We start from the raw sequence: 26,736 nt of genomic DNA, 5'->3' as shown, positions 1-26,736 counted from the left end.
AATTAATGTCAAAAGAATCCAATAGGCTGTAAAGGCAAATAGAACAAAATACTGCATATTTTTCTACATGCCTGTTAAGGAGGGGCAAATATGTGTGGTAGTAAGTACAACGTTCCAGCAGCAGCTGTTCTTCGTTATTTATATCTCATGTGTATATGCGAACATACTGACAATTACTGCAGATAAAGTCAATCCTGACAATTATTACAGATGAAGTCAATTACTATGAAATAATTCTGTATTAAAAGTATCACAATAACAATTTTACTTCTCTTTAATTGCACACACTAATCATAAAGAACTTAAAACTGCGAAAACCTGTACTTTTATCAATAGATGCATTTATATGCAGAAAGTAACGCGTGTAGACCACCAAATTCGATCATAAATAAAGTAGTCGCCTGTTAAAAAACGCGTTACATATATCATCTTACCTGTTAAATAAAAGCAATTAAATTTGTGCGCAAGTTTCAGCAGACGAGACATCTGTACGTCACTCACGGCCATACCATCTCTTATCAGTTGCCAAATATCAACTGCGGAAAGGGATGTGGTGATACCTGCATTCAAACAAATCTCTAATGATTGTGAGGAAGGAATAATATATTTCTTTTACATATTATCAGAAACAGAAAAATTAATGTTGTTCTCTTTCAAAGATGTTGCCTCAACAATTGTGCCTTTATGAGTCATGGAGCATTGTTACAATTTAAAGTTAGTATCTTTATTATGCTCCATTCGGTAATTGCAGCAAATAATAGACATCCGACATAAGGCGTGATGATGGTTGCTTATTGTCTTTAAGTAGTCAGAAATTGCTGTACATTATTGGAGGCGTGCGGAACATCTTTGAGTGTAATAAAGTCTGTGCACAATTTCGCTATTCGCATAGTTTGAGGACTGGCAGTAGGAGGAGGGACGCAGCGGCTGATAACTACCAAGCAGTGGGGGAGATATGATTGGGTTGGGCGCGTGGAGATCTGTTTTTGAGGCGTTTTTAGTTTGTCGTTTACGTTGTCCTTAACTTTTAACATGCGTTTATTCTGTGGTCTATTGCGACATCCTAAATTAGGCTGCCCGCCAAGAAAGCCTGGTATAGTAAAGGGTACTATTCATGCAGTATTCGGAAGGTATTTGCTTGTGACAAACACTATTACAGGAGGAGTATTATTAGCTGCGGGAGATATGATTCAACAAGAAATTGAGCGTTACAGGCACAAAGAAGTTTCGAAACGAATGAACCGATACGACTGGCCACGAGTGGGTAATGTAATTATTTGTTACCTGTATTGTTTAATGAAAAACTCTGGACACCTGTACTGTAGTACAGTGGGGAGAAAACAGGGAATGGACGTAAATTAACTGACAACTGCTGCGTTAAAAGGAGATTTTTTCAAAGAGCAGCCTATGTTACAAAAGTTCGTCACTTACCCTTTGATTTAGCACTGTTGGTGTGCGCTGCCTAAACTTTTATGGACACGTGTGTTTTACTGATGACATACTTTAACCGCAGTTTAAGTGATTTAGTTCACTAAATGTCTTTCATATTGCCAACCGGCATTTACATGCAGTAGAGTTAAAGAAATAAAAAACGGACAGGAATAATTTTATAAATGGCAAAAGAGCGTGGGTAAAGTTGGCCCGATAGTGAGTAGCTAGTGTGATTTTACGTAATCTGTCGAGAGCCGAGGAAACCAATAACCATCTATCATGTTAACACTGCAGACGACGACTTACTGCAGTTTCGTTACTGTACGCGTAGAGCGCCACCATCGGATGCTACTTGTACTTTGTGATAGGCTGGAAGGAAAAGGGTGTGGGTAGTTACCGCTACTGAGCATGTTAACAAATTTATCATATTTTGCAACACACTTGATTTCATTGTGTATTGAAACTGCAGGCCCTCCTGGTTATTGTACGCGATCTAGAACTCGAACATTGAGCAATACGTATTCTTCGGGAGACTACTCCGTTTTAGAAATAATACGTCAATTAATGAACGGCAGTTCAGAAACTGAGATCTGTTGTAGATTTAAAATAAGAAAACGGTCCAGATAAGCGTTTTAACAACCAAGTATAAATTTCCGCAATTTTTGGAGTGTTGTAGTAGATACAACGGAGTGGAATGTACATTAAGCTTTTTAAGTATTTTCCATATAATTGTCTTCGTCAAGGAATCCAATGGAATGAAGTTTTATGTAATTAACCAGCTGATATCCCGGCTATGGCACTTTATTTATTTTATTCCAGTTTTATATGTTAAACCTTTCGTATAGCCTTGCTAATTTCCAGGTATAAGTATCAGCGCAAAACTCATCTAATACTATCAGCCTAGCGACGCCGATAACTTCGGGTTCGACACGAATGTCAACTACATTACATTAGCAGTGCCCCACAGAGTGGCCACTGGTGATGTAAAAGGAAGTGATGGGGTGTTTATTCGACTATTTGGGCAATTCCATAGTTACGGGTGTTACATGTACACACCTTAAAATCAGGAAAAATAATGTAAGGAAAGATATTTATTGAAAACTTTTAAGTCTTACATTATATTTCATGTTAGAAATGTTGATACTGGAATTTTTATTGTTCTCCTGGTTATTAAACAAAAAAGTAGTGTTACGGGTGCTGGCCCCTGTTACGAGTTAGGGAATTCTCTAATTTCTGCAAACTTGATGAAGCTTGTATTCTTGTAAAACAACTGTTAAGAGGTATTGCCCCAAATTTTATTTTGGAATATAAATTTTTATTTTTTTGGACATCGTAACTCAGTGTGTATATATATATATAGATAGATATTTTCTGTTACGGATGTTACACTAAATGGTACGGGTGTTACATAGATACATCGGATTTGATTCTTGAAGGAATAAATCTACCTCTTACAATTGCATAAAAAGAAAAGAAGTATTGTAGTTTATTTGGAATAAAAGTATGTACTTAAGAAAACATGTTTGAAGGATAAAGCTATTTATTACACAAAAAATTTTGTTACAATTTTATAGTACAACTAGACCAAGATATCGTTACTTACTTAACATTTACCTCATTTTGTAGGCCTAATAACTTTATGACAAAATGTTTTCTTATTATTGATAGGTTTAAAAACTTCATTTAATAAACTTTTTCAGCAACTTCCAACTCAAAATTGAACTCGTAGTACAAACAGTTACGTTGTTGTTTGATTGCTGGTGTTGTTGCCTTAGATAGTACTTGACTGAATTTCACAAAACAAACATCAGTTTCATCTAGTTTAAAAAGGGTTTTACTTTTTCCTACTGACTTCAGAAACATTATTTTCACATCCTCTTCTTTATCAACCTCACTCTGGCAGATTCCCAAGTTGTTGTTGTTGTGGTCTTCAGTCCTGAGACTGGTTTGATGCAGCTCTCCATGCAACTCTATCCTGTGCAAGCTTCTTCATCTCCCAGTACCTACTGCAACCTACATCCTTCTGAATCTGCTTAGTGTATTGATCTCTTGGTCTCCCTCTACGATTTTTACCCTCCACACTGCCCTCCAATACTAAATTGGTGATCCCTTGATGCCTCAGAACATATCCTACCAACCGATCCCTTCTGGTCAAGTTGTGCCACAAACTTCTCTTCTCCCCAATCCTATTCAATACCTCCTCATTAGTTACGTGATCTACCCACCTTATCTGCAGCATTCTTCTGTAGCACCACATTTCGAAAGCTTCTATTCTCTTCTTGTCCAAACTAGTTATCGTCCATGTCTCACTTCCATACATTGCTACACTCCATACAAATACTTTCAGAAACGACTTCCTGACACCTAAATCTATATTTGATGTTAACAAATTTCTCTTCTTGAGAAACGCTTTCCTTGCCATTGCCAGTCTACATTTTATATCCTCTCTACTTCGACCATCATCGGTTATTTTACTCCCTAAATAGCAAAACTCCTTTACTACTTTAAGTGTCTCATTTCCTAATCTAATTCCCTCAGCATCACCCGACTTAATTTGACTACATTCCATTATCCTCGTTTTGCTTTTGTTGATGTTCATCTTATATCCTCCTTTCAAGACACTGTCCATTCCGTTCAACTGCTCTTCCAAGTCCTTTGCTGTCTCTGACAGAATTACAATGTCATCGGCGAACCTCAAAGTCTTTACTTCTTCTCCATGAATTTTAATACCTGCTCCGAATTTTTCTTTTGTTTCCTTTACTGCTTGCTCAATATACAGATTGAATAACATCGGGGAGAGGCTACAACCCTGTCTCACTCCTTTCCCCACCACTGCTTCCCTTTCATGCCCCTCCACTCTTATAACTGCCATCTGGTTTCTGTACAAATTGTAAATAGCCTTTCGCTCCCTGTATTTTACCCCTGCCACCTTCAGAATTTGAAAGAGAGTATTCCAGTCAACATTGTCAAAAGCTTTCTCTAAGTCTACAAATGCTAGAAACGTAGGTTTGCCTTTTCTTAATCTTTCTTCCAAGATAAGTCGTAAGGTCAGTATTGCCTCACGTGTTCCAGCATTTCTACGGAATCCAAACTGATCTTCCCCGAGGTCGGCTTCTACCAGTTTTTCCATTCGTCTGTAAAGAATTCGCGTTAGTATTTTGCAGCTGTGACTTATTAAACTGATAGTTCGGTAACTTTCACATCTGTCAACACCTGCTTTCTTTGGGATTGGAATTATTATATTCTTCTTAATGGTGTTGAATTTTGGATAGTGTTGGCTTCTTTTTGTCACTTGGAATGTCAACCAAGAAAAATAACCCAAATTTTAAATCAGACTATTCAATTTTATTAGTTAGGCTTAACTCACAAGCACTTCCAATATTGTCGTGTGATTCAGATAGTGAAACAGTCTCCTGATCAGAATCATCAGAACTGCACACTTCATAAAAGTTTATGCATCGTTTTGCATGTAATGTTTAATAAATACTGACATCCTTTTCATTAATGACTCTGCTGTTTTTGCAACCAGCAAAGCAGTTGTGTTATAAGCCTGAAAGTGATGGCAGCCCTGGATTTGAGGAATTGCTTGTAAATTTTTCCACCTTTCCTCCAAAATAGGAATGTTATGCCCCACTTTTATCTTATCAACCCATAGTACCTTAATTGTAGAAAAATTCTTCGGAGTGTAGTCATAAAAGTCAATTGCGTTGTTAATAATAACTTTCCTAGATCTAACAGCTGTCCACACACTCCTCTTCAGTGCACCTCCTATGCCATGCATGGCTCCTTTACCGCATGAACTGGCAAAAAAAATCCACTCAACTGTCAATCCAAAATTTCAGAGCCAATTATATTGGAAACTGCATACCAATAAAGAAATGCAAAGTAACTGACAGAGTCCTAAAAGCAAAAGTTCCAAATAGACAAAATACATGGTATACAAAACAGCTGTCTACTATGAAAAATCAAGTTATGTTGTTGTACAATATTTATAAAAATCTGAAAACCGACCATGCTAAACTAGCCTATGTTAGATCTAGGAATGAGTACAAAAAAGCAATTGTGGAAGCCAAACAAGCACACAATCTCAGAAGTATTGAGAAATCCACCAATAAGTGCAAAGCAGCATGGACTCTAATAAATAGTGTCGCCAAAGATAAAAGAAGTGACAAAATTAGTATCTCTCCCCAGGAATTTAATGACTTTTTTATTAAATCAGTTGAGGAAGTAGGAAGTGCTATAATTAAACCTGAAATCAGCTCATCACAGTTACTGTCAAAAAATATTGCTAGGTCATCAACAAACACAAGTACCTTCAATTTTTCTGAGGTCTCACCTGGTTTTGTGTTAAGAATAGTGAAGCAGTTAAAATCATCAAACAGTGTAGACATATATGACCTGTCTTGTAACATGCTTAAGAAAGTAATAGACTGTATAGTGTACCCCCTAACATATTGTATAAACAAGTGTATACTGGAGGGTTTTTTCCCCTCATGAGCTTAAACTGTCTAGGGTAGTTCCAGTACATAAAAAAGGAGATAAAAATTCTGTCTCAAGTTACAGGCCAATATCCATAGTCCCAGTTTTCTCAAAAGTTCAAGAATGCATAATTTACCAACAATTATCTGTTTACTTTGATAACATAGGATTAATAAGTGGATCACAGCATGGCTTTAGGAAAAGCCTGTCAACCATTTATGCCATAGACAATGTTGTTAAATACATCCATCAAGTATTTGAAGATAAATGCTTTGCCCAAGTGACTTTTTGTGACGTAAGCAAAGCCTTTGACTGTGTAGAACATACACTACTACTCGAAAAAATGGACTTTTACGGTGTTAAAGGTAACAGCCTTAAGTTATTAAGATCATATTTACAAAACTGTAAGCAAGCCGTCTGTGTTGGGAAAGAAATGTCCAGTATAGAACAAGTTGAGGTAGGTGTTCCGCAGGGATCCATGCTGGGCCCTTTCCTTTTCCTAATAATGATAAATGACCTGCCATCATTTATCAAATCCAGAACAGTACTCTATGCTGATGATACAACATTTCTGAACAGCAGTAATGATCTTAATAGCCTTAAAACATGTGTTACAGAGACAATTGAGCAAGCTTCACTCTGGTTTAAAGCAAATGGGTTCTTGCTTAATGAAAGCAAAACCCAGGAGATGGTATTTAGTTTAAAAGACAAGTTTCCATCAGATGATCCTAGTTGTGTTAAATTTTTGGGGGTATATTTGGATGATAAACTTTCTTGGAATCCACATATTAAGTATATTAGCGGTAAATTGTCTAGGGTAATCTATTTGTTAAGGTGATTAATGCACTGTGTACCTAAAAATTATGTTAGAGTATCTTACTACTCATTTTTCCAAAGCATCATATCCTATGGCATTATTTTATGGGGAAACTCCACTTGTGTGCATGATATACTATTGCTGCAAAAGAAAGCTATTAGGATAATTACAGGCTCACCATACAAGGCTCATTGTAAACCTTTGTTTACTCAACAAAAAATCATGACAGTAATAAACCTGTATATTTATTATGTTTTAATCTACACAAAAAAGAACTTACCTAAAGTAAAACGCAGGGCAAATATACATTGTTACAGCACTAGGACAAACAGCTCTATCTATACGCCCTACCACAGACTGTCAAAATCAGTTAACAATTATGAACTTATGGGCCACAAATTATTTAACAAACTTCCACAAGGTATACAAAATTTACCAGAGCAACAATACAAACAAACAATTTATGACTGGTTAGTTGTAAACCCATTCTACAATGTAAAGGATTTCATGACCTGTGATATTAAACTGTAAAGTTCTTAACAATTCTGTCCTTCCATAGCATGTACTGTACTCTATTGTATTATATGTATGACTTTGTCTATTGCTGTAATGGCTTAAAGACAATAAAATTATTATTATTATTATTATTATTATTATTATTATTATTATTATTATTATTATTATTTTTAATAACACCAGATTTTTTACTGGGGCTTTTTGGAAGTACCTTCAACACTTTCTTCACAGCTTTACCAAATGTCTGTTTACACTTATAAGTCCCAATAGGAGAAGATTCATTTGGAACTTTTGATCTTGCGAGTTCTAGTTTTTTCTATTCTCTGAATGCTCTCACTCTCTCTCTTATTTTTGTTCGGTTCTTATCTCTTAAGATGTTGATTATTTTTTTTAACCTGCAGTCTTCTTAATTTGTTTCATTCTCATTCTTTCTTCAAGTAAGCTTCTCTGTTTTCATTGTTTTCTTTCATCTTTTCTCAGTACTTCTTCACTCTTTCCCTTGCTGGTACTGGTGCCATGGTCTCCGAAGACAGAAATCCTGATAATGTAGGTCTTTATATATATATATATATATATATATATATATATATATATATATATATATATATATATATATATATATATATATATATATATATATATAGTTATAATAGAAGGAAACATTCCACGAAGGAAAAATATACCTAAAAACAAAGATGATGTGACTTACCAAATGAAAGTGCTGGTAGGTCGAAAGACACACAAACGAACACAAACATACACACAAAATTCAAGCTTTCGCAACAAACTGTTGCCTCATCAGGAAAGGGGGAAGGAGAGAGAAAGACGAAAGGATGTGGGTTTTAAGGGAGAGGGTAAGGAGTCATTCCAGTCCCGGGAGCGGAAAGACTTACCTTAGGGGGAAAAAAGGACGGGTATACACTCGCACTCGCACACGCACACGTGTGTGTGTGTGTGTGTGTGTGTGTGTGTGTGTGTGTGTGTGTGTGTGCCGGGACTGGAATGACTCCTTACCCTCTCCCTTAAAACCCACATCCTTTCGTCTTTCCCTCTCCTTCCCCCTTTCCTGATGAGGCAACAGTTTGTTGCGAAAGCTTGAATTTTGTGTGTATGTTTGTGTTCGTTTGTGTGTCTTTCGACCTGCCAGCACTTTCATTTGGTAAGTCACATCATCTTTGTTTTTAGGTATATATATATATATAACACTGTGCAGAGAGATAAAAGGATATTGTTAAACATAGGCTCTTATGAATGACTAGAATTTGGCTCAATGAGCAGTTTACTGGGCCTATATAAAATTTAAAACTGAGGTTAGCAATATTGTTGTTCTTGGAAAAGTTAGAATGGAAAACATAAACTATATGTAATCTGAAGAATTTTGGGCTTAATTAACTTTTTAGAAGAATGTCAGTTGAGTCATGTTAATCCCCTAATTAACTTTTATAATGTAGGTGTAGTGCTTAAACAAATGTATGCAATGGAATAAAATTTTTAGTTTTCATGCTTAAAATTGTTTTCAAAAATGGCTCTGAGCACTATGGGACTTAACATCTGTAGTCATCAGTCCCTTAGAACTTAGAACTACTTAAACCTAACGAACCTAAGGACATCACACACATCCATGCCCGAGGCAGGATTCGAACCTTCGACCGTAGCGGTCACGCGGTTCCAGACTGAAGTGCCTAGAACCGCACGGCCACACCGGCTGGCAAAACTGTTTTCATATGTAATAAACATAGTTAAGAAACTTTATTCATTAATAATAATGCCCTTTGGTTATAATTTAAATGTAGGGCCTAGGCCTACTAAAGATTAAGGTGGCATTAAACCTTGCAATTCAAGTTATGGGTGTTACGCATGTGTTAAGTAACACCCGAAACAAAAATTAGTAACACCCGTAACAGCTCTAAGAGTGTTAAATAAGATTTCAAAATGCCATGTAAGGGTATGATATTGTAAAACATGTGCATAACCTCACTTTTACAGAAAGGTATTGTACAGGACAAATTTACTAGATTACAAATTAAACTTTTGTATCTTTTTTGTTACGGGTGTTACAAGCTGCATATATATTATAAAACTAACAAAATAAAGAAATGCAATTAGCTTACCTCAACAAAATGAATTATTATGAGCTATAACAATGTTGACTTCAACATTCTTTGCAACAATAGAGCAATCAGCCAGAGATAACACAACTAATATTCATCTGGAAATAGCATAAAACATACCTCTCTTTGGTGCCATAGAGTAGTGAACTTCAAACACTTGGTGAAGGTAGAAATTTATGTTTTTCATATTCATGATTATTTTGCAATGAACAAATGTACTTTTAACTTGGAATTTTTAAGGTTATATTTGTAATATTGTCATTTTAATTTTTTTGTCAGAAAGTATCTTTAACATGGAATGACCCATTTCTACATTTCACACTACCTTTCGTCGAAGGGTGCTATAGGTCGCTTACCTCTGTATTACTTTTCCTTGCTAATTTCACTCCAAGTCTGATATTGTCCTAACTATTCCAGGGATTAGTTAGGTATTGCCCCAACAACACCTCCTTATGGGCTTTCATAATGAAATGACTAAAAATTGGTTGTCGTATCCCCACAGTGTTTTTTTCTTTTTTTCCCCTTAACAAGCTTAAATCCTAGGTACTGTTTACCAGTACCAATTATGGCTGAATTTTCTCATTGTGATGCTTTATGTATCATTCCTTTCTATTGCCCCTGCCTCTCTCTCCAACCCTGGAGTTGAATGTCATTGCATCAGTGACCAATCATTCAGGATGTTTTTATGTGGCCTCCTTCCACCTCACCCTTACAGGTACTAGGGATGTCTTGTCCTACTAACATTTTATTTTTTCCAGTTTGGTTGCAGTTGCTTCTGGTGGTTCAGGTTATAAAAAGCCATGGATTACCCAAGGAATAAAGGCATCCCGTAAACAAAAAAGGAAACTATATCAGTCAGAAACAGCTCTGATGTAAATGTTATTGATCATTACAAAACATAATGCAAAACATTGAAGATAATAATATAGATATCAAAATGAATGCGTTATCAGAAAGGGATAGTTGCATCAGATGGAAAAAGTAAAGAAAATATGGGGTATAGTGAAAGAAGAGACTGGTAGAACCAAAGATGAAGAGGAGTACATAGTTTTAAGAGTAAATTATACATAGGTAACAGATGTGTGCAGTGTTACTGAACTTTTCAATAAGCACTTCATAACCGTTATTGAAAAGAGGAGGTTGTCAGGTTCAGTAGATGCTGCCATGGAATATCTCAGACCTGTCACTACAACTAAATACAGTAATGAGTATGACCCTCACTGCACCAGAAGTAGTAATCCTTAAAACCAAAAAAAAAAAAAAAAAAAACCTCACCGAGCGGGGTGGCGCAGTGGTTAAACACTGGACTCGCATTCGGGAGGACGACGGTTCAATCCCGCGTCCGGCCATCCTGATTTAGGTTTTCCGTGATTTCCCTAAATCGCTCTAGGCAAATGCCGGGATGGTTCCTCTGAAGGGGCACGGCCGACTTCCTTCCCAATCCTTCCCTAATCCGATGAGACCGATGACCACGCTGTCTGGTCTCCTTCCCCAAAACCAACCAACCAACCAAAAAAACTCAAGTGGTTATGATATAGTATCAAACAAAGTTGATTAAACAGTGTGCCTATGAGTTTAGTGACATTTAAAGTTATTTGGGTAACCAGTCTTTTATCAGTGGAACATTTCCTGAATATATGCTGAAGTTAAGCCTTTGTATAAGAAAGGAGATGAAGAAATACCATCAAACTTCCGCCCGATTTCGCTTTTGCCCACATTGTCAAAAATTTTAGAAAATACTCGTATAATATGTAGTCATCTTAACCACCTGACCATAAATAAAATATAATCCAAGTTACAATTCAGATTTCTAAAGGGTTCAGATATTGAGAAGGCTAACTACACATAACAGTGAGAACATTCTTAATTCATTAGACTATAAATTACAGATGACTGGTATATTTTATGGTCTGTCGAAGCCATTTGACTGTTTAAATGACAATATCCTCTTAAGTAAATTAGAATATATGGTGTAAAATGAAATGTTGCAAAAAATGGTTCAAATCTTATATCTCTGACAGAAAATAACGTGTGTCAGTAGGAAAGATGTGTTTATTAATCTATCAAGTATCATCCGGACGGGAACCAATAACGTGGTGTCCCCCAAGGTTCCATGCTAGGGGCCTTAGCTTTTCTTGTGTATGTCAATGACCTTTCATCAGTAACATTACCAGATGCCAGTGTGTTTTGTTTGCAGATGACACAAACATTGCAATAAATAGTAAATCAAGTATGGCTTTACAAAGGTTGGCTAATGAAATTTTCATGATTGTCAATAAATGGTTCCTAGCCAGTTCTCTGTCACTAAATTTTGAAAAAACATGCAGTTCAAAACTTGTAAAATGTTTCCTGTCAGTATATGCTTAAAATATGACAGCAAGCAGATGGAAGAAGTTGACAATGTTAAATTCATGAGATTACAGCTTGATAATAAATTTAATTGGGAGGAGTAAACCAAGAACTGCTGAAGTGCATAAACAAATCTCTATTTGCTATGCAAATGTTGTCAGACATAGGTGATGTAAAAATAAAAAAGCTAGTGTTCTATGCTTATTTTCATTCCGTAATATCACATGGGATTATTTTCTTGGGTACCTCATCAAGCCAAGCTAAAGTTTTTCAAGCCCAAAAATGTGCAATATGAATTATTTGGGTATGTTAACTACTGTTTCCTAATATATTTATTCCTTATTGATATTTGTAACAATATTATGAAAAGGAAAGTTGCCACTCACCATATAGTGGAGATGCTGAGTCACAGATAGGCACAACAAGAAGACTGTCACAAATTAGCTTTCGGCCAGTATGGCCTTCGTCAAAATAGACGAGGGTGGGAGGGGGGGGGGGAGGGGGGGGGGAGAGAGAGAGAGAGAGAGAGAGACTGACTGACTGACTCTGACTTTGGTTCACAAACGTGGCTGCTATTCAGCAGTACACGTTTTCAATAACATGCCAGCAACCATAAAATGTTTTTGATTAGTTTCTTAGCAGAACTGATTGATGTGTGTATGATGTTATTAATAATATCACATAATACGTATATTGTGTATAATCTGACATGTGTACAAATTCTGTGCATTTAAATAAGTGCTGTAAGATGCTTCTTATTTTATTATTTTTTAATTTGATGATGTGTGGCTACAATAGCCTAAGAATTGTCATATGCAAGTGTATTCAACATTTAATGTTTAGTGACAAGTTTTATATCCTTGTAAATTAAATATACTTAAGACTTCTCTTTTTTTCCTCAATTCCAGATCCACAAGGACATTTTCATTTGGGGTGTGTGGAAGGTGGCGTGTGTTGTTATTTCAGTGATTACAAAGAAATTAGCAGTATGATCACACTTATTGGTATGGTGTTGAACCTTTCTGGCCTGGATACATTCATCGATTTGGTTGGAAGGATGTTATAGGGCCATTGTACCCACTCCAGACAAATTAGCCCACAGCTGTTGTAACTGATCCTTGATATCCTGGTTATTGGCTCTGGGACAGAGCTGATGTCCTAGCTATTCCCACACCTATCGGGGACAGATTTGAGAATTGCTGGCCATGGGAGTACTTCAACATCATGCAGACAATTAATATGTGCACATGCCATTTGTGGACGAGCATTGTCCTGTTCAAAAATGGCACCACAATACTGTTGCACGAGAGGTAACCTATGAGGTTGCAGGATGTCCAGGATTTATCATTGTGCCATAATACTTCTCTTAATCACTACAAGCCATGGCCTGAAGTCCTGGCTGAGGACTCCCCACAGAAAGACACAAGCAGTAACACTATTGTGCTTTTCCAAAACAGTGTAAGAATGGAACCTCTCCCCAGATTGTCGCCATACTTATGAACGATGGTCATCCTGGATAGTGCTGAACCACAGTTCGTGGCTGAAGAGAATGTGACACCATTCATCAGCAGTCCATGGTTCCCAATCATGGCACCCACTCTAAAAAGCAGCTGTTTCTGTTGTGTTTAGGACAGTGTATGCATGGGATGGCAATTCCTTAGCCTGGTTGCTGCTGTCAGCAACTATGTATGCGAGGTGATACAAAATGCTGGGAGTCCATTATTTGTTCTTCGATGATGAATATGTCTGCCTTCACATTTCCATGCAGCCTAAGATCAGGCCACTGTCATATCAGATTGTCCTACAAATCTGGATATTTCCTGATTTGGCCAACAGGCCAAATAGAGACCCAAAATGAGGCTCCTTTCAAACAATGTCAGGTGCTGCTGACGTCGCCTCAAAGCATCTCTGTGTCCTTCACAATGATCACTAAATATCTGATGCTCTTCATGCCCCATATATTCCCAAACAGGCCTGGTAACAACACTAAACAAAAACAATACTAATGCACACATGTGGCTGTTTTATTTGACACTGAGAACTGCATCTCTAATCAGTTACATATCTGTTGACGGATATACATATATGAAGCTACATTGACATCCAACCGTGTCTTCTGTGTACTTCACTTTTTTGTCAGGTAGTGTGTTTGTAGATGAAACAAGACTGGAAGATGATATTAGCATGCCTGTGTTGTTCACAAGTTTGTGCAATGTTTCTTCTGACATGAATGCAAGAACAGGCTCTGCTGCGACTACAGCTGTTATGAAAAACATGAAAAGTATTCGCATTTGCAAATTTGGACAACCACCACCTCTGTAATGGAATGGTGATAATGAGAATTTGTGCTGGACAGGGACAATGACATACTGAGGTTTGTTTGGGTCTGGTCATGAGTCGTGCTCAGATAACGTAATGGTAAGGTTACTACTCACAATAAGCTTGAAATCCAGATTCGAGTCCTGATCCAACACAAATTTTCATTCTCATCATTCCATTACACAGTTTTCATGTGTCCATATTTGCAAATGTGAATACATTTCATGTAAGATTGGAAGAAGTTATCTCCATAAACTTTTTGGGAATTACATTTGACAATAAGCTCCATTGGAGACAATAACATAGACAATGCCTACCATAAATTTAACACTGTAGTAGCTATAATGAAACAGTTTGCACATTATGCGAATAACTTGTGTGTACTGTATACCATGCTCTATCTGAACCATACATAGGGTACGGAATTACTGTTTGGAAAAATTCCAGCAGCAATAACACAAAAAGAATCTTTGTATTGCAAGAAAATGCCATTAGGAGTATCCTGGAAAAAAAGACGACAGACTCGTGCAGGACTGCCTTATATAATCTAAAAAGATGTATATATACAGAGCAACAATTTCATTTCCCCCAGAGGGCTGACCGCTCTTTGCCGGATTCTTGCTTGGCTACTTGGGGCCCAGCCTTTGCAGCATCTTTTTCATTCCTGCTACATGTCTATTCTCTTCCTGTTCTTTTTCCCCTTGCTTGGGGGACATTTCTGGGCTGTTTTTTGGAATGTATTCTGAATTTTCGGTTGCCAGTCTCAGAATACTCTCCACTGTTTTTTGTTCCTTTTTTCTTTCTTCTTTCACCTTCTCCTATCCATCCTCCACGGTTTTCGGGAGGTATGACCTGAGGTGTGAACAAACACCTAAGGTGGGTGCTCCACCTTCTGAAGGGGACCACAAGTTGGAAAGAACATGCCATTGGAGACACTTGGCATCATGGGGGATTTTCTCACAATGAGCCAATCATCTTCATAGTCAGTGGCCGTGAAACATAAATGGAATAAGGCTAATATTTCAAAGACCCTCCCAGCTGCATCATGGTTCCTTGTGGTTTCACTTACTGAAGATGGTCAGTCCTTCACTACGGTAAATCCTTTTATTATTCAGAAAGATGTTGATGCAATTCCTGGCCCTGTGTGAAATCATGCTCTCATTTATGCAATGGCACTTTGTTTTTAGAGACTACTTCTGATTCTCAAGCAGAACAACTGCTTGCAGCTTCGCTCTTCAATGGCTATCGTGTTCATGTCGAGACCCATCAAACGTTGAATTCTTCCCATGGTGTTACTTACACTAGGCTGCTCGATGGTCTGACCAAGGCAGGAATCTGAGCAGGGTGTCATTGCAGTCCATCGGGTGATAGAAAAAGTAGATGCCTCCTTAGTGCCCACCCATACTCTCTTTCTCGCTTGGAGTGGTTCTTCCGTCCAAGATCAAAGCAGGTTATGAAGTTATCACAGACAGACAGTATATTCTGAATCTGATATTCTGTTGCCAGTGCCATCATTACAACTACACTCGAGAGTCCTTTCAACACCCAGCCAAATGTGTGACCTGTGGCAGTGATGCTCACAAGGGTGATTGAGTGCCACCTTCTCTCTGCTGCATCAACTGCAATGGTGACCATACCGCCTACCCCAAGATGTCCCAGGTATCTCGATGAGCAGGCTGTCCAGGAGATCCAGGTGAAAGGAAAAAAAATGCCTTACCCGGTTGCTTGCAAGTTGTTGGCTAGTCAGAAAGCCTGCATTCTACTATCTGACACCTACAATACTGTTCTTGCTACATCTCTCTCCACAAAGGACATGGCCACACAGAAATGCAACCTCAAATTTAGCACGGCAGTTGTGAAAGCGTCCAATGTCATGGTAGTGTCCCCATCTCCTCCTCCAGCTGTGCAACATGCCACCAAACTTTCGCCTCACGGGGCAAAGTCACTAGCTACATAACCGGCAGGCTGGAAAGGACAGAAGGAATATTCCCATGAAGACTTACTTTGTCCCTCCAGCCAACCAACATCTGAGACTTCCTCTGCCAACCAGAAAGGCTCCAAGAAGTCAAACAAAGGCAAACAGTCTTCTCCTTAGCCGACTTGAAGGTCCTCTTCAATGGTGTCGCCACATGATACACTCACCCAGCCGACCTCCATGTCACTGGTATGCACCACCAACCATTTTTCTGCCCTGGACTCCACAGCCAGCAGAAGATGAAAGCTGATGCTTCAGTAGAACTCGTGGAGCAGGATCCTCCTGCCTCTGTGCCCTGTAGCAGTGAGTCTTTAAAGGCTGGCACTCGGCAGTCACTGAGATGACACTTTCAAACATGTAGAATAAAAGATGGATTTAGTGTGCATTTCTTTTGGAGTGACCCTCATACAAATGTTATCCTTACCACCTCAGAAAGTTCCATTCCTTGCACTTCCACTTTACCACACCGTGTCCTGGACCCCTTGTGGACTGAGGCGTGCTGTGACACAATTCGCGTGTGGAGATGTGTTCTCTGCGTTTTTAACTGTCATCTTACAATGGCAAACTGCATTCATTATAAACAGTTGTGTGCACAGTGGTGCATTCTTTGGGACAGCAGAAAAACTAGCTGTGTTTCATTCACTAGTTCTTTTAACAATGCCACTCCCTCTTGTGTTGTGTGGGCTAATCTCTGCGAGCTCTCTGAGACCAAGATCCTTTCCCCAATTTCCGTCCTGACAGTAGCAGATGATGTCATTGTGAATCCTATTGCTATTCCCTTCCCCTGTGGCAACCATTTTGTGGGGATTTCGAGCTCCTCCCACTATTACCCTGCCTTCCTCCATCGGGAACAATCTGAGGACGCTCGGGCAATAACCTTCGCTTCTGAATCATGAGTGCTACAATGCCACCTTTGCTATGAGTGAGCTAGATCATGCTCTCACTTCATCCTGATCATCTGTGATGATGATGATGATAATGATGATGATGATTGGTTTGTGGGGCGCTCAACTGTACGGTCATCAGCACCTGTACAAAGTCCCAATCTTTACACAGTGCAATCTAGCCACTTCCACGAATGATGATGAAATGATGAAGACAGCACAAAAACCCTGCCCCCAGGCAGAGAAAATCCCCAACCTGGCTAGGAATCAAACTTGGGACCCCGTGATCCAGAGGCAGCAACGCTAGCCACTAGACCACTAGCTGCAGACTCTGCCCCAGGGCCAGACAGTGTTCACATTCAGATGTTGCAGTACCTTTCTGTTGTGGGCAAGCACTTTCTGCCTCATACGTACAACTACTTCTGGACAGAGGCCACGTTTCTCAGTCACTGGCATGAAGCCACTATCATACCCATACCTAAGCCCAATAAGGACCAACACCATCCTCCTAGCTACTGCCCCATTTCTCTCACCAGCTGTGTTTGTAGGGTGATGGAACATATGATTCATGCCTGTCTGGTATGGTGGTTAGAGTCTCGCAATTTACTAAGCACTGCACAGTGTGGATTTTGAACACGCCATTCTGCAGTTGACCATCTAATCACTTTGTCCACCCATGTCATGAATGGTTGTCTGTGGAAGTCCCAGACTGGCCGTGTTTTTCGACATCTGCTAGAGGACTGGTATCCTCCATACTCTCTACACATGGGGCTTCCATGGTCGCCTGCTCCATTTTCTTCAGGAATTTTTAGAAGACTGAGTTTTCAAGGTAAATGTGGGTTCTGCCTTGTCGGACGCGTTTATCCAGGAAAACAGTGTGCCTCAGGGTTCGGTCCGGAGCGTCATCCTCTTTGCTAGTGCCATTAAACCTGTTATGGCCTGTCTCCTGACAGTCATCTCCAACTGCTTTTTCCTTGATTATTTTTGCTACCTATTGTAGTTCTCAACAGATCTTTCTCATTGAGCAGAGTCTTCAGCAATGTCTTGTTTTTCTACTGACAAAACCGTTTGTGTGAATTTCTGGCTGCACAGTTGGTTTCTTCCACCGTCTTTACATCTTGGGCCTGTTGCTCTTCCATTTGTTGAAACTACTAAATTCCTGGGGATCATGCCTGATAGGAAACTTTCTTGGTCCTCTGCTGTATATGGTCCATTAATATCCTACTTGTCCTCAGTGGTACTTCCTGAGGAGCAGATCAAACCACCCTCCTCTGTTTGTACCGGTCTCTTGTCGATTCAGAACTAGACTATGGGTGTTTCGTTTATGCATCTGCACATCTGTCCCTCTTACACCATGTCAATACTACCCAGTATTGTGGCATCTGTTTGGCAACTGGCGCCTTTCGCACTAGCCTGGTTGAGAGTCTATGCAGAAGCTGTTGAACTACTGCTATTCTACCACCATGACTTTCTCCTCAGCAGATATGCATGCTGTGTATCTGCTATGCATGGCCACCCATCTTGTGCTGCCTCCTTCAATGACTCCTTTGATCACGACAGTGCGGGTCTCCCACATCGTTCCCTACACTCCTCAGAGTATGGGACATCATCATCATGGGGAGCGTCTCTCTTCTGTTACCTCCTGGAGTTCGATTTCGGCTCTTGCTCCGGCAGCTTAACTTCACGCTACCTGCAACTATCCCTGTGGGTATAAACCCTTTACCACCGTCATTTCGAGTGGCAACCCCTTAGGTTCATGACCTTTGCATGGAACTTTGCAAAAGTACATTTGTGTGCACTCTCGGACCGATCATGGTATCGGGTGTGCCTTCATCATTGGCACCAATGTTTCTCGGTATTGGCTTCAGGAACACTGCTCAGTACTTACAGCAGAGCTCTTCGCCCTTCTCAGGCCATGCAGTACGTCTGGCGACACAGGCTCTTACATTGTGTCATCAACTCTCTTAGTGTCCTTAAAGGCCTCTGTGTGCTGTACACGATCCATCCCATAGTGCAGTGGGTCCAGGAAAGCTGTCACTTGCTCATTCTTGATGGGGCCACCGTGATTTTTATGTTGGTTACTGGTCACGTTGATCTGACAAGAAACAAGGTCGCTGATGCAGCTGCCAAGGCTGCAGTCCTTGTACCTCAGCTCGCTATTCTTACATTCTCTCCGATGATCTCTGTGTTGCCATCTGTCAGTGGGTGCTGTGACATCACCACTGGTCTCCCTTCTTGAGACAAGCTCTGGGTTATTAGGCCTCTCCCAATGGCTTTGACAACCCCCTCTCAGCCCCCTTGCCATGAAATCATTTTAGCTAGGTTGCGTATCGGGCTCTGTCTTTTTAGCATTCACCATGTGTTTAGTGGTGCTCACCCACCACTTTATACGCATTCCGCTGAACCTTTGATGGTCCACCATTTCCTGATGGAATGCTCTTTTTTTTTTTAAACCACGTACATTCTTGTTTGTGTTTGCTGTCTGAGTTATTGGCCGTTTTAGCGGTCGATGCACGGTCTGTCGACTGTGTTTTACTTTTCGTCTGTCATAGCAATATGGTGGAGGCCATTTAATTTTTAGTTCATGACCTCTGTTTGTCTATGGTGTGTTTTACAGACCTTTCTCTATGTCCCTGTTTTTAGTTATCTTCTCTTCCTGCGATTACGATTAACGTGTAGTCATTTTTAACTCCTCTCTTTATCTTTGTATTCCACAGTTCTGATATGGGTGCGTATGACCCTAGTTGTTTTTGCACCCTAAAACAAAACAAAAACAATTCCATTAATCAGTGGCAATACAGTACTAGGAAAAATGTAGATGTTCATTCATATGACACAAGAAATAAAGGCCTGCTGAGAAGAATAACACACAGACTGAGGACTATTTAATTCATGTGACACAAGAAATAAAGGCGAGTTGAGAGAAGAATAACACACTGACTGAAATCTATTGAGAAACATCATTGATACTAAGGTATACAACTAGTAAAATATCTTGCTAAGAGTGTGTAGGACAGTGTGAGTAAAAAGACATCCCAAAAACTTCTTGAGGCTTATTTAATGGAAAAAGAATTGAATAGCGTAGAGGAGTTTATACGTAAATATTAGGAAATGTTTTTATTGGCTGAATGTGTGTGTGTATTGTGATGACCTGAATATGTTATGTGCATGACATGTTTTTGTGTATCTGTTTTGTGGTCATCTGAGTTAGTTTTGTAAATGTCCTTAAGGCCTAAATATAAAATGAGAGAAAATGTATGCAACAATTCTACCATATTTGTCATTTCATGTTTTAATTAATTAGTTAGTTAGTTTCATGTTCCATGGATTATTTCACATGATAAATCCTAATGATGTGGAGCGAGTCATTTTACATTCACACCATAAATTAATTTGTAAATAGGCTACATGCTGAACATTTATAAGTTTTTTTTTTTAAAAAAAAGGAAAACTATCTAAGCTAAATTATTTTAAGAAATTAGACTAAGTTGGCTTGTCGTGCATTACAAATACACAGACTGTACATGTGTAATAAAATGGGGACAAAATGCAAATCAGATAATCACTTTTGAACCTAACCTAGACCTGATTTTGTTAGTTGAAGATCTTGAAATAGCAATACCTTTAATGATTTCTGAAAGAAAATAGAAGTAAACACTCATTTATCCTGTGGAATGCAGACTGGCAGACAGTGATGTACAGTTGATCACACAAATCAACTGAAAGTGCATTTCAGAAACTTTTGAAGGAAACAGAGATCGCGTAATGATAAAAATCGGACATTTTAGAGAACAGTTAGAAAAATCTTTCATGAGATAAAGTATACAATGAAGTCAATTCATTGCTTAATTCAACATATTTCTTAATAAGTGAGTATTGCTTTTTTAAGACTTTTCTCCAAAAAATGGTGTACTTAAATGAGCATTTGAAGAAAACTTGAACTGCTACAGGCATCATAATGTATGCTAAATGAAAACGAGAAATCTACAAAGTAGTCAGAACAATAATAATCACTTTAACCATAAATCGTACTGTCAGATAATAAGAGAAATTGTTGAAAATGTCCATTTTGTCTGCAATTGTCTGTCAAAAATTAAAGTAGTCTAAAATGAAGTTAAGACAGAGATCTGGAAAGAAGTTCTAGAAAATTATGCTATTTATGTAACGGAATGGACGCATCATAAGACAGTGCTAATGTAACACACTTTTTAATAATTGCTCTTCAAAATTGGCTGAGAAAATGTCAGAAAATTAGTCTGCCTGCCTCCCAGTTGCTGAGTCAGGTGATTCAGCAACAGGAGGAGGCGGCGGCAGGGTGCAAATTCTTGTCTAGCTGTTTTTATTTATATTTTCTGTGATTTCCTCAGTGTTTAAAGCAAATGCCAAGATTTCTCTCTTCCCCTCAAAAGACTTTACTGTAGTGTGGGGTATTGGTATTGCGGTCAGCACTCCATGTACTGCCCTTTTAATGTGATCACAACATACACATTTTTTGTTTTGTGTTAGTAGTTGCTTTATTCGTCTTGCAGCTAATTAATTATATTAGTATTGAAGTTAATCATTATTTTTACAGGGCGCATGTTTTTTGCTGGACTTATACAAGGACCACCACAACATTACTTCTACAAAAAGTTAGATGCTGTGCTCCCAAATAGAGACTGGAAGAGTGTGTGTGCGAAAATATTTTTGGACCAGACTATGGCATCACCTATCTGTATTGTCCTCTTTTTCTGTGGTGTGGGTATTTTTGAGAAGGATGACTACAGTGAAATATGGTCAGAAATAAAAAGTAAATTCTGGACAGTTTATGCTGTGAGTATGATTTGACTTTTTCACATATTATTGCTGTTCATCCATAGGTGAAGTTGTCATTTGCTAAGGTGCATGATGTTTTGCCGTTTTAAGTTTTATTGTTGAAAAGCAAAAGTGGGAAGAATTGAAATCATATTAAGGAAAAATAAACATTTATAATTGTCTTTAGAGTGAATTGAGAGACCCAAATTCTCCATATTCTATTTCTCATTAAATTTGACCAGAAATAGCAGAATATAGAAGTGAAATACTCAGATACCAGAGAACCTGGAATCTACACTTGATTGAGTGACATTGTGAGAGACCATAAATAGTACCTTAAACATTCATAGGCATGTAGGTACCAAAAAGTCAACAGAGCAATGAAACTACACAGCAGTCTCAGTCTCGTAAGCATGAATAAACTTTCCAATTATGAGTAGAAGTGTAGAAAAGGTGCAAAGGAGACAGTGAAAGAAAGTGAGAAAAGTTACAAAAATTGTAAATACAAAATGAAGAACAATATCAGATGTATGTTAACATACTTTATGAAAATTGACTGGACACATTAAAGAGATGTTCACCTCCAAGGTTCATAGATAGGTCTGCATCTGTGCTCCTGAAGCCACCTTACAATTTGTTGGATTATTCCTGATACTATCATCATTTTCCGCCTTCCTTTTTCCATTTGTGAATGGTGTATGACAAAAATAATTGCCAATAAGCCTCTTATAAACTCTGATTTGTGTGATTATCTCAATTTAGTTGTTTTGCAAGACATGGAGAAGAAGAAATCTGTTGCCTTCTCTTCTTGGAAGATACTTCCCTAGAATTTCAGTGGTAAAAACAGTTTTGTAAGACTCTGTAAGTTCATATTTATAGAGGATGCTTGCGAGACCTCAGCTATTCATTATAAAAGTCAAATCAAAACAGTTTCAGCTGTTTAAATTTCCAGTTTTATTGTATTTGTGCAACCAGTTTCGCCACTACATTACCTATCTTCATGCCCCCTGCCTGATGTGTAGGAAGCATCCCAACTCTGGTCCAGTCAAAATAGGAGCGAGCATTCAGTGAGTGGTATCTGTAAATTTCGTCTTAAAACGGCGATCCCTTCTGTGTCAAATGATGACCGAAGGGATCACTGTATTAAGAAGAAATATATGGACACCAGTCGCTGAATGCTGGCCCCTATTTTGACTGGACCAGAGATGGTATTCTTCCTACACATTAGTCATAGGGCTTAAGGATGGCATAATGTAGCACTGAAACTGGTTGCATAAATAAAATAAAACTGGAAATTTAAACAATGGAATGTGTTTTGATTTTACATTTTTTAGTTTTGTAAGAGGTCTGTGGGACAAGACGTTCTGCAAAAATTTTAAACATTGTCTCTGATAACTATGAAGGATGGATAGTTTGGAATCCCACTCATGATGGAAATTATTAAATCTAATGGCAACCAATGTACCTGATCCCTTTGAGGATGTTCACCTTAAAGCTGACATAAGTACCATGCAACAGTTATACCATCAATGATTCCAGAGTACGAAGAGAAACTACAGGAAGTAGACAGATTTACATGTTCAGAAAATCAGATAAAGCAGTGGCAGTATCATACCTCAAGAGGGAACTTTAAATCAGTAGCTGTAGACAGAAGGCATGCAGGGAAACAGGTACTTAAGTTTAGAAGTGTAGCTGACCAAGCATTGGTCAGATATGTACCTAATGGAGAAGTTCATAATGGAAAGGATTCTCCCTAGTATACATAAAGACATTTGTAAAGCAACTGCTAAACAACGGATGTAAAACAAAGCATAGAGCTATAGATAGATGAGATGAATTTGGCTTTCAAAAAGGCAGCCTGGGAATCCTTGTTTGACTGCTGTAGCATAATCTTGTTGAAAGACCTCAATGAAAACCCAAAGAAAGTTTGGTCGTATGTAAATGCTGTCAGTGGCACTGAAGTTAATGTCCAGGACTAGTGGATGACAGAGGAATTTAAACTGAGCGTAGCAGAGTAAAAGCAGAAATGTTGAACTCAGTTTTCAAATATTATTTACAAAGTAAAATCCAGGAGTGCTGCCCCAGTTTATTTCTCTCAGCACTCCAAAGATGAATGATATAGACATTAGTGTCTGTGGCTTTGAGAACCAGCTGAAATTACCAAAAAGAAAGCTTGAGGATCTGAAGAAATTTCTGTGATTCCATACAAAATTTTTGGCTCTCTCTTTATGAATTATACATCATAGATCCACCAAACACACAACTGCCCAGTAGTTGGAACAAGGCAAGTGTCACACCAAATCTTTGAGACCCTTACTTGCATGACATTGTGAATGTATTGTACCAAGGCAGTCCAGTATACAGAGTATTCCTTGGCTTCCAAAAAGCATTTAACTCACTACCTCACCAACAGATATTTATGAAAGTATGACCATGTGGCTACTATACATTTATGTCTGGATTAAGCTTTATTTGTAGGGATGACACAGCCAGTTACCGCGGACTGACAGCATTGATAATTTTAAATGTAACTGAGAGTGTGCCCCAAGTAAGTGTGTTGAGAGCTTTGCTGTTCATGTTTAATACTAATGACCTGGCAGACAATATGAACAATAAACTCAGCTTTCGCAGATGATACAGTTATTTATAATAAAGTATCGTCTAATATAAATTCCACAAGAGTCCACTCAGGTCTTGATAAGACTAAGATTGGAAACTTGGGTTAAATGTTTAGAAATTTTAAATTTTGCACTTTACAAAATATAAAAATGTGGTATCATATGACCACAATAGATATACGTCACAATCGGAATCTATCAACTCATACAAATACTTAAGTGTAATAAATATAAGAATATGAAATAGTGATTACAGACTCTCAGTGAGACGTAAAACAGATGGCAAACTTTGGTTCATTGGTACTATACTGGGAAAATTCAATCAATTTACAAAGGAGATTGCTTATGAAACACTTGGGGCAACTCATCCTAGAATGTTGCTAGGGTGAGTGGACCTATAACAAAGAGGGCTAACAGGGGATGTTGCATGTATCCAAAGAAGGGCAGCAAGGTTGGTCACTTTTTGTTTGACTCATGGGAGAATGTCACAAAATGTTGAAAATACTCAAGTGACAAACACTTGAATATAGAAGTCAAGTGTCACATGAAGGCCTACCTACAAAATTTCGAGAAACTGTATTAAGTGAGTAATCTAGGAATATACTAAAACTCCCTGCATGTTGCTTCAGTAGCGACCAGGAAGACAAACTTAAGCTAATTATAACATACAGAGTGCCATTGAAGCAATCATTCTTATCGTGCTCCATATACAAAGGGAATGGGATGAAACCTTAACATAGTGATTCACTGGAAAGTATCCTTTGCCCTGCACTTCACTGGGTCTTACAGATTGCAGATTATAGATGCAGATATAGATGTAGAATCATTGATCCTCTTCAGATCTTTCTGCGCCTTACTAATCTTATGGTATTGCAATCTTCTGTAGACAACAGCATCATCCTCATGGGGCTTCCGGCATTATTTATCAGATCCTTTATATACATTGTAAACAGTAGTGGTGCTAGAACACTCCCATGGGGTACATCTGTCAGTTTTACCCCATTAAGAATGGCATATTTAATTCTGTCTGTGAGGAAGTCCTAGGTAGAATTGTGAATCTGATCCCGAACTCGATAATCTTGTATTTTGTTGATTAAATGACAGTGCAGAATTGTACCTAAAGCCTCATGAAAATCTAGAAACACTGCATCAATTTGGGCACCATTGTTTATGGTACTCTGTATCTCATGCTTGAACAAAGCAATCAAATTTTGGAATCCATGTTGATTTTCACAGAGCAGATTTTCCGTTTCCAAAAAACCCACAGCTCTTTCATGGGCATGTATCTAGTGTGCACGGAGCCCTGAACTGTTGCAGCCTCTCATGTCTTCATGGTTGCATTCCCTTCCCTTTCCCCTTGTCCACTCTTTCCCAACCTAGCTCCTCACCCTCCTGCCCCCCCCCCCCCCCTCTTTCTCCCTCAGTGTTTCTCTTTACAGTGACCTGGCTAGTCCCTAGATTTCACTATTTCCTTACAGTCTTGTGTAGCATTTCCACTCTCCTTTTATTCTTCCTTTTTTTGTGAATTTTGTGGTCCCTCTTGTGGTTTGTCCTCCTTTTGTCAATTGTTTCTATAGTGTGAGCCATTTGGGGGAGCTCTCCTTCTCTAGCATCTTCACCTCTTCTCCCTCCCCCTCCTCCCTCTTTCCTTCCTTGCTGTAGCCTCTGCCCCCACCACCACCACCACCACCACCACCATCCCCATCCCCACCACCCCACTAGGTCACCAATAGAGATGGGCAAACTCATTCATCCTTGGGAACTAGTTCACTGGTGATTGCTCTTTTTGGGAACCATTTATTTTTACTCATTCACCGTTCATTGTGCTTGGTATATGGTTCTTATGAAAAATTGAAAATTAGTAGCATAGGTGACTGAAAATGGAAGGCGCAAAGAGGGGGCACTTGCCTCCCCCATGGAGTACAGAGTTTTTATTCATAACGGAATTCTCACACACTTGTAATTTTCGAGATTCTGCAGAACATCTCGTTTAGCCAATTATAGTGTTATGTGGCTGATCACAGTGAAATAATATCGGGTGGCACATGATAAACTGGCTCCCAGTACAGACTTCTTGCCAATTACGCACAATTTGTTGACTGCTATGAGCAGAATGGATAAACATGTAATAATTAGGCAGTGAAGAAATAACAAATAAGCTAATGCGAACGACTTCGAAACAATAGATGACGATTGGTAAGCGACAGTGAGCAGTCTAGTACTTGGGGCCGATTTTTCGTGCGCCACCCTGTACCACTGAAATAATATTGTAGAAGTTATCATATTATCCATACAGAATGTGACACCATACACTCGATTACGAAGTGTGGGCTTCATTCGGTTGTAAGTCAGTCTGCCTTCTCTAACAATGAACATGCTCTTTTACCTTGGATTAATAATAAAAGAGAGAGAGAGAGAGAGAGAGAGAGAGAGAGAGAGAGAG

At 38.7% G+C, this 26,736-nt stretch overlaps 2 protein-coding genes and 1 long non-coding RNA gene across 8 annotated transcripts in view; 2 read left to right on the top strand and 1 right to left on the bottom strand.

Annotated features, from left to right (window-relative positions):
• The window catches only part of LOC126178436 (uncharacterized), a 290,068-nt gene extending 288,255 nt beyond the window's left edge, over positions 1–1,813 (bottom strand). For 5 of the 6 annotated variants that reach the window (XR_007536368.1, XM_049924531.1, XM_049924535.1 and 2 more), the window contains exon 1: positions 435–749. Coding sequence is in view for 5 of the 6 variants with exons in the window: in XM_049924531.1 (XP_049780488.1) it covers positions 435–507 (73 nt within the window). In the remaining variant the exon portion in view is untranslated. Of the gene's footprint in view, positions 1–434; positions 750–1,431 lie in introns of those variants that run through there. The other variant, XM_049924532.1, reaches the window with a different exon arrangement.
• LOC126178507 (mpv17-like protein 2) overlaps positions 892–26,736 on the top strand; it is a 41,069-nt gene continuing 15,224 nt past the window's right edge. The window contains exons 1-2 of the mRNA XM_049924538.1: positions 892–1,264; positions 21,455–21,693. Coding sequence (XP_049780495.1) covers positions 1,033–1,264; positions 21,455–21,693 — 471 coding nt within the window. The 5' untranslated portion in view covers positions 892–1,032. The remainder of the gene's footprint in view (positions 1,265–21,454; positions 21,694–26,736) is intronic.
• LOC126178523 (uncharacterized) lies at positions 1,823–7,758 on the top strand. The gene is made up of 3 exons (XR_007536419.1): positions 1,823–2,198; positions 2,277–2,508; positions 7,724–7,758. It is a non-coding gene; the product is annotated as an uncharacterized LOC126178523 (long non-coding RNA).

Source organism: Schistocerca cancellata, chromosome 1 (assembly GCF_023864275.1).
Source record: "Schistocerca cancellata isolate TAMUIC-IGC-003103 chromosome 1, iqSchCanc2.1, whole genome shotgun sequence".
NCBI lineage: Eukaryota > Metazoa > Arthropoda > Insecta > Orthoptera > Acrididae > Schistocerca > Schistocerca cancellata.
The sequence above is the reverse complement of the archived record's forward strand: the minus strand, read 5'-3'. Positions and strand labels throughout refer to the sequence as shown.